Below are 12553 nucleotides of genomic sequence, written 5' to 3' on the forward strand. Positions count from 1 at the left end.
ATAACATATCTTTAAATTTTCCGTCTTTAATGTAAAATTATTTTATATGATTGTTTCATGCCATACGTCCTCAAGCAACTACAAAATATTTACTATTTTTAAATTGAATGAATTACTTTATACATATGTGGAGAAAAAGACAATTATTTGTGTATATATTTGTGAACTACTTTTCAATAAAATGAAAGCCTGATATCAATTGATAAAATATTTCTACTTCTAGTATATATTCAGCGAGCCTGTTGATAAAAATTTGAAGAGCAAGTGTTCGACAATATCTCTCAGTTGAACAGCGTAATCTTCGAGACATAGAATAGACAAGTACAACTTTAACTACCACAAAGGAAAGTTTTCAGACGAGCACTATAACACACAGGACACCATTGCACATTATCCCTTCTTTTTGCCTAATCAGTGTCATGCACGATGTCTGCCAGAGGGAAATTCAAATTTCCCTACGCTTCGGAAATTTGTACTTGACGTGACAACCAGACAATACTGAGTATAAATTTTTATTCGAAATACGACTCCGAATGTATACGCAGTAATTAAAGTTCAATACGTTACCAGTGCTGACTTGACTATTAGTGATCTGCTTCTGCGAACTTTTAATCACGGGCGCAAAAAATGTTATTTTCTATGTTTAGAAATTCATCAAAAAATAATTATTAATATGCTCACTTTTATTTGAAACAATAATAAGAAGAACAATAATAAAATAAATATGGAGTGTGAGCTCTGTTGTGCGTCTAACGAAATTATTTCAACATTGCTTCCGCGCTTAAATATTGCCAAGAATGCACAACCCATGAAATCCCTGAATAGAAAATCTGATGATTATTTCTTAGTATCATTTGCTTAGCAGAAAGTCCTACGCTTATCTGGTGTGTGTGCTGCAAGCCTTTTCATGCATTTGGTTGGTTGGTAATGTCTGTTTTGTAAAGTGACAGGAAATGGCTTTCGAGTGTGACTGACACTTATTCATAACGTGCATTTAAATGTTCTTAATGGGAATATGCACTTACACAAGCCTTCAACGAGATGTGTTCGAGAATAATTACGATTCATTTAAATGAATATAATAGTTATACTTATTTTTTTATTATTCTTAGAAATGTGTAAGTCTAATAACACTCTTTATTGAAAATGAACAAGTAAGAAATCAAATGTATAAAACAGTGCGGTATTATTCTTAAAATATAACGAATTAATATACAAGAAAAGTACTATAATATACCAAAGGTGATATTTGGTATATCTATATACTACATACTGTATTATAGAGTACAAAATATACCAAATTTTCAACCAAAACGACCAATAACCGTCTGCAGCTGGCGTATTTTCCACAATTCCTATCTGATCATAACCAAATTTTCGGGAATCATGACAGCTCAAAACACTTACTACTCTGCGTACAATAATAACAAGTGCTGTCGGAAAGGTGGAGTTCTATCTATTTTAGTCTAAAAGATCTATGGATTCTACAAATAGAGGGACAGACAGACATGGATATGTTGTTTCGACTGTTGATGCAGATCAAGAATATATATACATTCTTGGGCTGGTGATGCCTCAATAAAGTAACTAAACAATAAAATTCAATGACTTATAACCACGAATATTAAGTTGTATACTTACATTAATAGATAATTGTGTCATAAGGACAATTTGAGAATACCTCACATGGTATTTTTTATACGGTTATAAGCGAGTTTTTTATTTTATTTTTTATTATTTATTGCTTAAGGCTGACAATGGGTTAAAGCTTTACAGAGCAATGTGCAACTGTGTTAGTGTATTGAGTGTATGTGAGATTTCATGTATTTGTGTTTGTATCATTGCGTGTGGACTTTTACTCACAAATACAAAATGAAAATAGCTAACATTTATTATTAATTGTTTACTTAAAACTACGTAAGCCGTGTCTTGCATTATGAGCTATTTTCTGTCACCCCAGTCCCCATCTCAGATGGCGTCACTTCAGATGGCATCTCCATCATCATTAATGGCCTTGAAGATGATATCGTAGACATGATCCACCAGTTTAGCCCACGCTTGTGCTTGACTCTCACTAAGACTGCATGCAGCCGTAAGCACTTCCAGAATTACCTCTTTCAGTTGCTATTTATAAAGTGCAATGAAATACCAATTTGTTTTTTAATGCAATTCTCAAATGGCTTACGTTATAAGACTCTTTGGAGATTTTGCGTGGTATGTGGCTGGTAGCAATCTTAGTCCATATCTCATCCAGCTTCTCCAGGTCACCATCCTGTCCAAGCACCTGAATGGACTCATCGAAAACGCGAATGATGCGTCCGGCATGCGCCCTAAAGCGTGAATTAGTCTGCAATTCAAAATTTATTGTGTTAGATGTGGTAACTATTTAGAAGTTATTTCGAAAAGAACTCACGCTTAATTCGGCCGGTGGCACATCACGGAATGGAAATTTCTCCAAGTTGGACGGATAGCGATTGAAAAACAATGCGAGTATAGCAGCCCCAGAGTCTGTTGGTGTCGCCACGGGAATCTCCCATGTCTTCTTGATTATTTGAACCTCATCACTGTTCATGTTTGCGGCTGGAATACTCGAATGTTTCTGCTGCTTTGCTGCTCTTCAATATATTTAGCTTCGTTGTTAGGTCTTAAGCTGGAAAATATATCATTTAAGAGAGATTAACATTAATAGAAATTCACTCTCTTTCTCTCTTCATCTGTCGTTTACTCTGATTTCCTATCTGTCATTCCCTCGTAGATAATTAAGATTGACAGTTTTACACTGCAATTGTCAGTAATGTAATGTAATTAATGTCATTCGTAAAAGACAAGAGAATATATGGTATATAGAAAACAAGTATTTTTATTTAGTGTTATAGCAATTCACTTATTATACATTTCTTAGTGAATGCAATTGGAAATATTAAGTTCACAAATTATCTCCACAAAAGACTTTTCACAGATAAAGTTGACCCCAAGTTTAGCATTGACATAACATTCCTCAAAACATGCTTTTCATACAACTAGCTAGATAAAGGAGAATGCTTGATAATGAAATGCATTTCACTGGAGATGTTGGTATTGATACACGAGAGAACCATAACCATGACGATATTAAATTTTATCAAAGAAGATGTCGCTTAAACATGTTATCTCGCCACAGTTTGCATCAATCAATGAAAGTCCGTCCTTTGCTGTGAAAGCATAGAATTTTTCAAATCAACGCAATGACCCGGCAAAGGGGTGCAGTGAAATTCAATGCAGTGCAAAGTCTTTTGGCATAAGACAACTCTCGACATTTTTGTGAAATATTCGAATTTTAGTCGCAAGCTTACCTCTTTGCAAATCCAATGTTGTGGGAGTGAAAAATTTGTGTGGGTTCTTAAGTTGAGAATGTGTTATACAATGTTTTCTAGTCAAACTATATTGATGATTAAATAAACGTATTACGGCTCTTCGAGAGTGCATAAAACAGAAGCCAAAAACTAATATGCGCGCATTCAATACAATATATAACTGACAAGCGACTTCGACGAATGTTGCGTCGCGGTAATGACCCGAAACGCGGGCTTTCCGTTAAACTCTTATTTTTCGACTATTATTGTCCAAGTATAGAAAAGCTTCGCGACACTTTTACCAACCAAGAAAAGTGCGCATTTCACCAACGCAAAGAACTCACCAATTGCCCATGTTAGTGATAAGAAAGCACTCCGATAACTGGTAACAGCCAGCCAGCTGGTTATAAGAATTCTGTTGATAATTTAGCATTGCCGCTGTTAGGTCTCTGTTATCTGTATGTCATTGGTATATACATATACATGTACATATATGATAACATATCTTTAAATTTTCCGTCTTTAATGTAAAATTATTTTATATGATTGTTTCATGCCATACGTCCTCAAGCAACTACAAAATATTTACTATTTTTAAATTGAATGAATTACTTTATACATATGTGGAGAAAAAGACAATTATTTGTGTATATATTTGTGAACTACTTTCAATAAAATGAAAGCCTGATATCAATTGATAAAATATTTCTACTTCTAGTATATATTCAGCGAGCCTGTTGATAAAAATTTGAAGAGCAAGTGTTCGACAATATCTCTCAGTTGAACAGCGTAATCTTCGAGACATAGAATAGACAAGTACAACTTTAACTACCACAAAGGAAAGTTTTCAGACGAGCACTATAACACACAGGACACCATTGCACATTATCCCTTCTTTTTGCCTAATCAGTGTCATGCACGATGTCTGCCAGAGGGAAATTCAAATTTCCCTACGCTTCGGAAATTTGTACTTGACGTGACAACCAGACAATACTGAGTATAAATTTTTATTCGAAATACGACTCCGAATGTATACGCAGTAATTAAAGTTCAATACGTTACCCAGTGCTGACTTGACTATTAGTGATCTGCTTCTGCGAACTTTTAATCACGGCGCAAAAAATGTTATTTTCTATGTTTAGAAATTCATCAAAAAATAATTATTAATATGCTCACTTTTATTTGAAACAATAATAAGAAGAACAATAATAAAATAAATATGGAGTGTGAGCTCTGTTGTGCGTCTAACGAAATTATTTCAACATTGCTTCCGCGCTTAAATATTGCCAAGAATGCACAACCCATGAAATCCCTGAATAGAAAATCTGATGATTATTTCTTAGTATCATTTGCTTAGCAGAAAGTCCTACGCTTATCTGGTGTGTGTGCTGCAAGCCTTTTCATGCATTTGGTTGGTTGGTAATGTCTGTTTTGTAAAGTGACAGGAAATGGCTTTCGAGTGTGACTGACACTTATTCATAACGTGCATTTAAATGTTCTTAATGGGAATATGCACTTACACAAGCCTTCAACGAGATGTGTTCGAGAATAATTACGATTCATTTAAATGAATATAATAGTTATACTTATTTTTTATTATTCTTAGAAATGTGTAAGTCTAATAACACTCTTTATTGAAAATGAACAAGTAAGAAATCAAATGTATAAAACAGTGCGGTATTATTCTTAAAATATAACGAATTAATATACAAGAAAAGTACTATAATATACCAAAGGTGATATTTGGTATATCTATATACTACATACTGTATTATAGAGTACAAAATATACCAAATTTTCAACCAAAACGACCAATAACCGTCTGCAGCTGGCGTATTTTCCACAATTCCTATCTGATCATAACCAAATTTTCGGGAATCATGACAGCTCAAAACACTTACTACTCTGCGTACAATAATAACAAGTGCTGTCGGAAAGGTGGAGTTCTATCTATTTTAGTCTAAAAGATCTATGGATTCTACAAATAGAGGGACAGACAGACATGGATATGTTGTTTCGACTGTTGATGCAGATCAAGAATATATATACATTCTTGGGCTGGTGATGCCTCAATAAAGTAACTAAACAATAAAATTCAATGACTTATAACCACGAATATTAAGTTGTATACTTACATTAATAGATAATTGTGTCATAAGGACAATTTGAGAATACCTCACATGGTATTTTTTATACGGTTATAAGCGAGTTTTTATTTTTTATTTTTTATTATTTATTGCTTAAGGCTGACAATGGGTTAAAGCTTTACAGAGCAATGTGCAACTGTGTTAGTGTATTGAGTGTATGTGAGATTTCATGTATTTGTGTTTGTATCATTGCGTGTGGACTTTTACTCACAAATACAAAATGAAAATAGCTAACATTTATTATTAATTGTTTACTTAAAACTACGTAAGCCGTGTCTTGCATTATGAGCTATTTTCTGTCACCCCAGTCCCCATCTCAGATGGCGTCACTTCAGATGGCATCTCCATCATCATTAATGGCCTTGAAGATGATATCGTAGACATGATCCACCAGTTTAGCCCACGCTTGTGCTTGACTCTCACTAAGACTGCATGCAGCCGTAAGCACTTCCAGAATTACCTCTTTCAGTTGCTATTTATAAAGTGCAATGAAATACCAATTTGTTTTTTTAATGCAATTCTCAAATGGCTTACGTTATAAGACTCTTTGGAGATTTTGCGTGGTATGTGGCTGGTAGCAATCTTAGTCCATATCTCATCCAGCTTCTCCAGGTCACCATCCTGTCCAAGCACCTGAATGGACTCATCGAAAACGCGAATGATGCGTCCGGCATGCGCCCTAAAGCGTGAATTAGTCTGCAATTCAAAATTTATTGTGTTAGATGTGGTAACTATTTAGAAGTTATTTCGAAAAGAACTCACGCTTAATTCGGCCGGTGGCACATCACGGAATGGAAATTTCTCCAAGTTGGACGGATAGCGATTGAAAAACAATGCGAGTATAGCAGCCCCAGAGTCTGTTGGTGTCGCCACGGGAATCTCCCATGTCTTCTTGATTATTTGAACCTCATCACTGTTCATGTTTGCGGCTGGAATACTCGAATGTTTCTGCTGCTTTGCTGCTCTTCAATATTTAGCTTCGTTGTTAGGTCTTAAGCTGGAAAATATATCATTTAAGAGAGATTAACATTAATAGAAATTCACTCTCTTTCTCTCTTCATCTGTCGTTTACTCTGATTTCCTATCTGTCATTCCCTCGTAGATAATTAAGATTGACAGTTTTACACTGCAATTGTCAGTTGCTATTCGCGTTGTTATTGGGCCCGACAAACAATGAGAGCGCTAGAGAACAACGTTGATAACAATTGAAAATCAAAACAACAATACCGGGCATCAGCACAACCGTGGGTTGCGTAAGTATGGGCACACCATCATCATGATAATATTATATTAATGTATAAAATAGCAACCATATGCAGATTGTAATCAACATGATCCTCCTAATATTCAATCGAATCTTACAGCATAATCTTAATACCTTTATATCATTTTTTTGTATGTTAAGTGTGAAACTATTTAAATAATTATAACAGAAATAGAATAAAATAAATTCTCAGTGAACTTCTTGTAGTATTATCTTGCATTTTTACCTTATTTAGCTTTCAATAAACGATGAATAATATCAAATTTTACTTTTAAGATAATAATTAATATAAGGAACGAAACAAAATAGACTAAACAAAATGTGTTCTGTATTATTACAGAGTTAATACTTAAATTATTATTCTAAATTCTTTCTTTTGATAATATTAAAACACTACATTTTGTGCAAAAATAGCAAATACTATTACATGTATAATCTCTACGATCAACATTTAAATTTTCCTAATAATATATTCTTCGTAGAGACAATTGATTACGATTGTGTGTCCCTTGCGAGTCGAACATTTCAAAAACATGTAACAAAAATAATAATAATATATTAATGAGGAAGTTTTCAAAGTTCAATGAATACATCAAAGTTTCGTAGATAAGCCCATATCAACTGTAATCTGATTATGTCTGTCTCTCTGCTTCATCCAGTAGTAATCGTAATTCTTGCAATCCGCTCCCGTAGTTGTGCAGCTCATATTTAATTTATATTCTCCGCAAGAATAATAGCGAGTAACAGAGAGAGAGAGAGAGAGAGAGAGAGAGAGAGAGCGAAATGAGCAACTCTTACTCATCTGCAAAGCGGAAATATGAACAAGCCCATGAAATTTTTCTATCCATTTAAACATTTTAAGTGAAACGAAATATAAGATTGCAAGCAAATTTAGCTGAAGATTAAACGAAGGCTGTTGCTTGCGAAAAAATATTTGAAGGTGATCTTATTTTAATCTAAATATAAATCATAATTTCATTTACATAAGTAAGAAAATTAATATTTATGAGGAAAATTTGTCGGGACTTTTTTGAATAATAAGTGAATGATAATTACAAAGAAGCTTTGCATAGCGATACGAATTTTACAATCTTGTTTTTGATTTAATGGTGAAGGCACTTAGGCAAAAACAGCAACAGTATCTAGAATAACAACAACAATAGCAGGAAAGAAAAAGCCAAAAAGAAAAATGCAAAACGCCAACAACAAACAGGGAAAAGTAAACTGAAAGTTTATTAAAAATTTACAAGATGACAGACTAACCGCAGGCAATAACACACATATACTCGCTTACATACACCCTCAAACAGGAAGACAGAGATAGAATGAACGAGAGGAAGATGGTAGGGAAAAAATAACAAACAGATAGCATAACGTGAAAAAGAACTCAAGTGCAGCCGCAGCAGGTGGCCGCCATGTTATTGTTGCTGTTTCGGGCGGGTTGACTGGGGTAAGACAATCTATTGTACGAGTTTACCAAGTACGAATGTTGATACTGAAAAGATTTCGACTTCCATATACCCTGTATCTTGCAGTATGTTGCAGTAAAATCATGCAAGGGAAACTGATCATTATTAGTCCCAAAATTCCATGAGATATTTAAGGATGGTGAATTCGATTCTATTATATCCACAATACACCCGCTAATATCAACTGAATATGGAGTAGGGTATTTCAAATTTGCCATCTCTCGGTAACCTTGTGCCTCGTTGCCCCTTTCGGGGTGCAAACGTTGAGGCAACCGTCGTCATCAGCCACAACAACAACAACAGCAACTAACGATGTATGAACGTACATACAGGCAGACACAATATTCTTCATGGCAGAATGTCCTGTGGCTTTTGTAGTTGATGTAGTTACAGGCCTGTGCTTTAGTATACGAGCACAGATATACGTACATGTGTATGTACAAATCCATATATACCTCTCTGTTGTGTGTGTGTTGCAGTTAAGAGTAAAAAGGCAAAAACAAATCAAGCGTTGACTCGGTTGACATGCGTATACTTGTCTATGTGTGCTTGTGTATCGCCCGAAAGGAAATTGAGCGCTTAATTAAATTAAATCAAGGCAACTTGATGGACAGCTACTAGACAACGAGACGCAGTCGACTGGCAGCAGGCCTGACAGCCACAGCTGCAGCTATTTGCCTCCTGCCACTTTTCTAGCCACATTAATGCCAGCCAATCTGTGAGGTGTTGCTAAAGTACTCTCACATACTTTCCCAATATGTATGAATATAGTGTGTATGATTATTTGATATTATAATTTTCGTCTTTCAGATTAATAAAAGGCAAGTATTTAAACGTACTATTTACTCAACCAATATGATACTTAAAATCATTCAATATTTAAACAAATTTTACAAATTACTTTAATAATTACTAAAATGCATAAGAATTTTTTGGAACTTTACAAATATTCAAATCAATGAGAGTTGAAAAGGAATATATTTTATTATAATTTTAATAAAATATAGCAATAGAAACTAAATTTTAAAATTAAGTTTCGATTTTTGGGTTTTTGGGGCTATATAAAAGTTGGGAAGGATGAATAAAATGCGGTCTTCGAATAAAAATCATCCAAGTCTAAACTTAAAGCTTGATTGCTTGATTTGCACACTACACCAAGTACACACAAACACACATACTCGCATATTCATGCAGAGGCATATGCTCATCGGAAACATTAACGGTAATAACAACAACAACATTCGAACGACACTTGTTTGCAAGGACATCCGAGAAATCCATAAATTTAAAGCATGCTTTTCTACACTTTTATGTGGCTTTTGGCAGCGGTGCAAAAAAACAAGAGCAGCAACCATAGCGAAAACACCAAAAACAAAAAGCACACGGGCATTTTAAATCAGCTGTAGCCTGTTGAACGAGCGCGGCATTTTGAAAGGAATTCACTAAACTATTGCTTATTGTATGTTATGAATTGATATTATTCACCCAATTCTTTCATAATTCCGCAAACGAGTAAGCGTTCTCTCGTTTTCTTTAGCGTAACGCGCCTCAAGATAAATATTCTTTCTCTACTTCCTTTTATTGTGTTTTTTTTTATATGAATTTGTTTATTTTCTTATTGTTTATTCTCAGCTCGATAGATTCCGTAGTTGTCGTCGACAAATTCGTCACCGTTTGCAGCAAACCAACCGCACGCGTTGCGTTCGATTCAAACACTGAGGCCAGAGACCAGACCAGACCAGACCAGACCTGAGGTCTGAGCGCAAACTGAATGATTCGTTTCCTGCGAAAGCAAGCAGAGAGAACACACTCAGCCGGCAAGTACAGATTTGCACCGTGCAAATGGTTGTTGTTGTGTGCGCGCCAAAAAGCGTGCAAGCGTTGTGCAAGAGTCGAGCAAGCACTTGTGGTGAGAGCGCGAGCACAGTGGCGTCGCTGAGGGGGGTGACAGTGTCTGATTAGACACTACACAAATATATTTGTTGCCAATTTAATATGTAAGGCGCATATTTATGATATCTAAATTATAGGTAAGCCAATAAATACTTGCACCTGAGACCACGTGTTTCAGAGCCAAGACAAATGCAAACATGGCGAAAGGCCACCTGTAGACCGAAAAAAACTTTTAGGAGAGTCAAAGTTTTGCAAAAGTTTAGAGTCGAGCTTTGGCGCCAGTAGCAAACGATTGCTATTATATTACAATTCAAAAGGTAAAATATTCGTGTATTTTGAAAACGGAACTGTCATCTTTTTGGCTATATCATACTTTATTTACTCTTTCATATAAGTCGAATATGTGCGACTTTTGAATTTCATTGTAGAATATGTACCTATGTATTACGTATCTATCAATTACTGTCAATTTAACACCTTTGACTCCTATAGCATGGCAACGTTGCTTTCTGTGAAAGTAATATGTTATTTCAGCGGTTAAAGCCGAAGGTAAGCAAATCCAGTTTGGTGATAAGAACAACAATACGATTTATATACATATTTAAAATATCTCTGTTTTCTATTCTATCTACTTTTTATACACATTATACTTATAATCAACCAAGACCAATATTAGAGCTGTCCAGAACTCACTTTTCGCGACAACACAACCGTAGTCTACGCCGTTAAAATTCAAACTGAGCAGCATCGCTGACCAGCCCTATTATTTAAGTGATTACCGAATCGCACGAACACACAAATAAAAAATAACGAATTGCCGACCGAAACGAAGTGGGGATGTGATAATAACAACAAATAGTTTTGTTCGCTATCAATATTTCCATTCATTTCTGGAAGGCAAGGGCCATACAAACAAATCGAATATTTCAACAGATCAAGCTTATATTGCATGTTCCCGAAAAACATCACCATAACCCACTTGTGACTAATGCCGACTAGCAGATACCCTGTACTCAAAATATACACTCATCCCTTATAATGAGTATGTTCATTCTTTATTTATTCTTAGACTTTTTGGATAATCAAATGATTATCTAGTCATTTAATATTAATTAATTAATTTATTAATATTTAATGTAAATTATTCTGTATATGTAGTTTAAGGCTGTCAGTACTATAATAAATTTCTGTCTAATGAATAAATCAATCGCTACAACAAGTTGATTTTACCCGTTTACTTTATGTGAGCCCGTCTGCGTTTTATGACCTCTACGAACGTTTGGCCCATGGGTCAAACAGGTTCATTTCCATACATTCATTAATGAATGTAGTAGACTTAAAAACTAGTTCTTGGTATTCAATACCTCAAATTAAATACTATCAGCATGAAAGGTCAAAGCGTTTGTTTAACTAATAATCATGTTTTTGGAGTCATGAGAAACTTTCTTGTGTTATATTTAACATTTTGCATGTTTTCAATATAGCTGACTTAATACCTGCTTCTCTTCGCGAAACTTTAATGTGTATTGTGTCAATTGTCTTTGAATAAATGTCTAGTATTGCGTGATAAATAAAAAATAAACACAACACGATAATTAGGAAGAGTATTCGCAATAGGAAAATACAACTAAGATATTCTTCTATTAGCCGTAATTATTCATCTAATTCACTTAATATGCACGGAATCTATTATGAATTTGTTTTGAATAAAATTCAGAATTCTAACAACATTTTATGTAATATTTTTATATGCACATCAAACATTCGTCACGTCACCGTTTCCTTTGGTTTATGGAGCCAATTGTTCTTCCCAAAATTGTCTGTCATTATAAAGCAGTCGAGACCTAAATACTAATAATAAATAAATATTGTAGATAACAAAATAAGCAAAACAAATGCAAAATGCGCATATGAATAACTTTAGTTGGGATATCTAAATAAATATGTTAATTTCACTGCCTTTGCTTCGTTGAACAGTCGAAATTCAAGAATTGTTATTAAACATTAACATCGATAATCATTTCATTATTTATTTGGCTTATGTTATGGTTTGCAAGCAGTTGTTTAGTACTTCGAACGATTCTGGATACTAGACACTGGACACTGGATCGCAAGTATTTTGTATGACAAACACAAACAACGGAGTATTATGTCTGTTATGAGCAACTTACCAGCTGTTATTTGTTTATTTGTAATGATTAAGTATTTTTTATTTATTTAATATTTTCTACTCGTGTATACACGCGCCACACAAAGCACTGGATTGAACAAAACACAAAAGTGACAGATGGATGCTCCCTCGAGAGCGAAGAAACACATTCACATAAGGTGCTGAATCAAATAGAGAGACAGCTTGTGAGAGTGAAAAAGTGAGAGAGACATAGAGAGACAACGAATGAGCGAAGCAGCTTAGATATGCAGCCAGTATGTAAGTATCCAAATTTCAGT

At 34.5% G+C, this 12553-nt stretch overlaps 3 protein-coding genes across 5 annotated transcripts in view; all 3 read right to left on the reverse strand.

Moving 5' to 3' along the window:
• The window catches only part of LOC117576416 (atrial natriuretic peptide receptor 1), a 45640-nt gene extending 42068 nt beyond the window's left edge, over window positions 1-3572 (reverse strand). The window contains exon 1 of the mRNA XM_052007572.1: window positions 3333-3572. The gene's annotated coding sequence lies outside the window, so the exon portion shown is untranslated. The remainder of the gene's footprint in view (window positions 1-3332) is intronic.
• LOC117576421 (globin CTT-VI-like) lies at window positions 1693-2620 on the reverse strand. Its single transcript, XM_034261153.2, has 3 exons — window positions 2414-2620; window positions 2186-2347; window positions 1693-2124 (listed from the first exon to the last, which is right to left on the reverse strand). The coding sequence occupies exons 1-3, from the start codon at window positions 2570-2572 to the stop codon at window positions 1984-1986; spliced, it is 462 nt and encodes a 153-aa protein (XP_034117044.1). The 5' UTR covers window positions 2573-2620; the 3' UTR covers window positions 1693-1983.
• Window positions 3573-5542: 1970 nt separating the features above from the next.
• LOC117576419 (globin CTT-VI) lies at window positions 5543-12385 on the reverse strand. 3 transcript variants are annotated; one of them, XM_034261152.2, is made up of 4 exons: window positions 12277-12385; window positions 6242-6476; window positions 6014-6175; window positions 5543-5951 (listed from the first exon to the last, which is right to left on the reverse strand). In XM_034261152.2, the coding sequence occupies exons 2-4, from the start codon at window positions 6398-6400 to the stop codon at window positions 5811-5813; spliced, it is 462 nt and encodes a 153-aa protein (XP_034117043.1). In that variant the 5' UTR covers window positions 6401-6476; window positions 12277-12385; the 3' UTR covers window positions 5543-5810. The 3 variants fall into 3 exon arrangements, with proteins under 3 accessions (XP_034117043.1, XP_034117040.1, XP_034117041.1); XM_034261149.2 differs by lacking the exon at window positions 12277-12385 and adding an exon at window positions 10799-10872; XM_034261150.2 differs by lacking the exon at window positions 12277-12385 and adding an exon at window positions 9698-9902.
• Window positions 12386-12553: the final 168 nt, after the last annotated feature.

Source organism: Drosophila albomicans, chromosome 2R (genome assembly GCF_009650485.2).
Source record: "Drosophila albomicans strain 15112-1751.03 chromosome 2R, ASM965048v2, whole genome shotgun sequence".
NCBI classification, from domain to species: domain Eukaryota; kingdom Metazoa; phylum Arthropoda; class Insecta; order Diptera; family Drosophilidae; genus Drosophila; species Drosophila albomicans.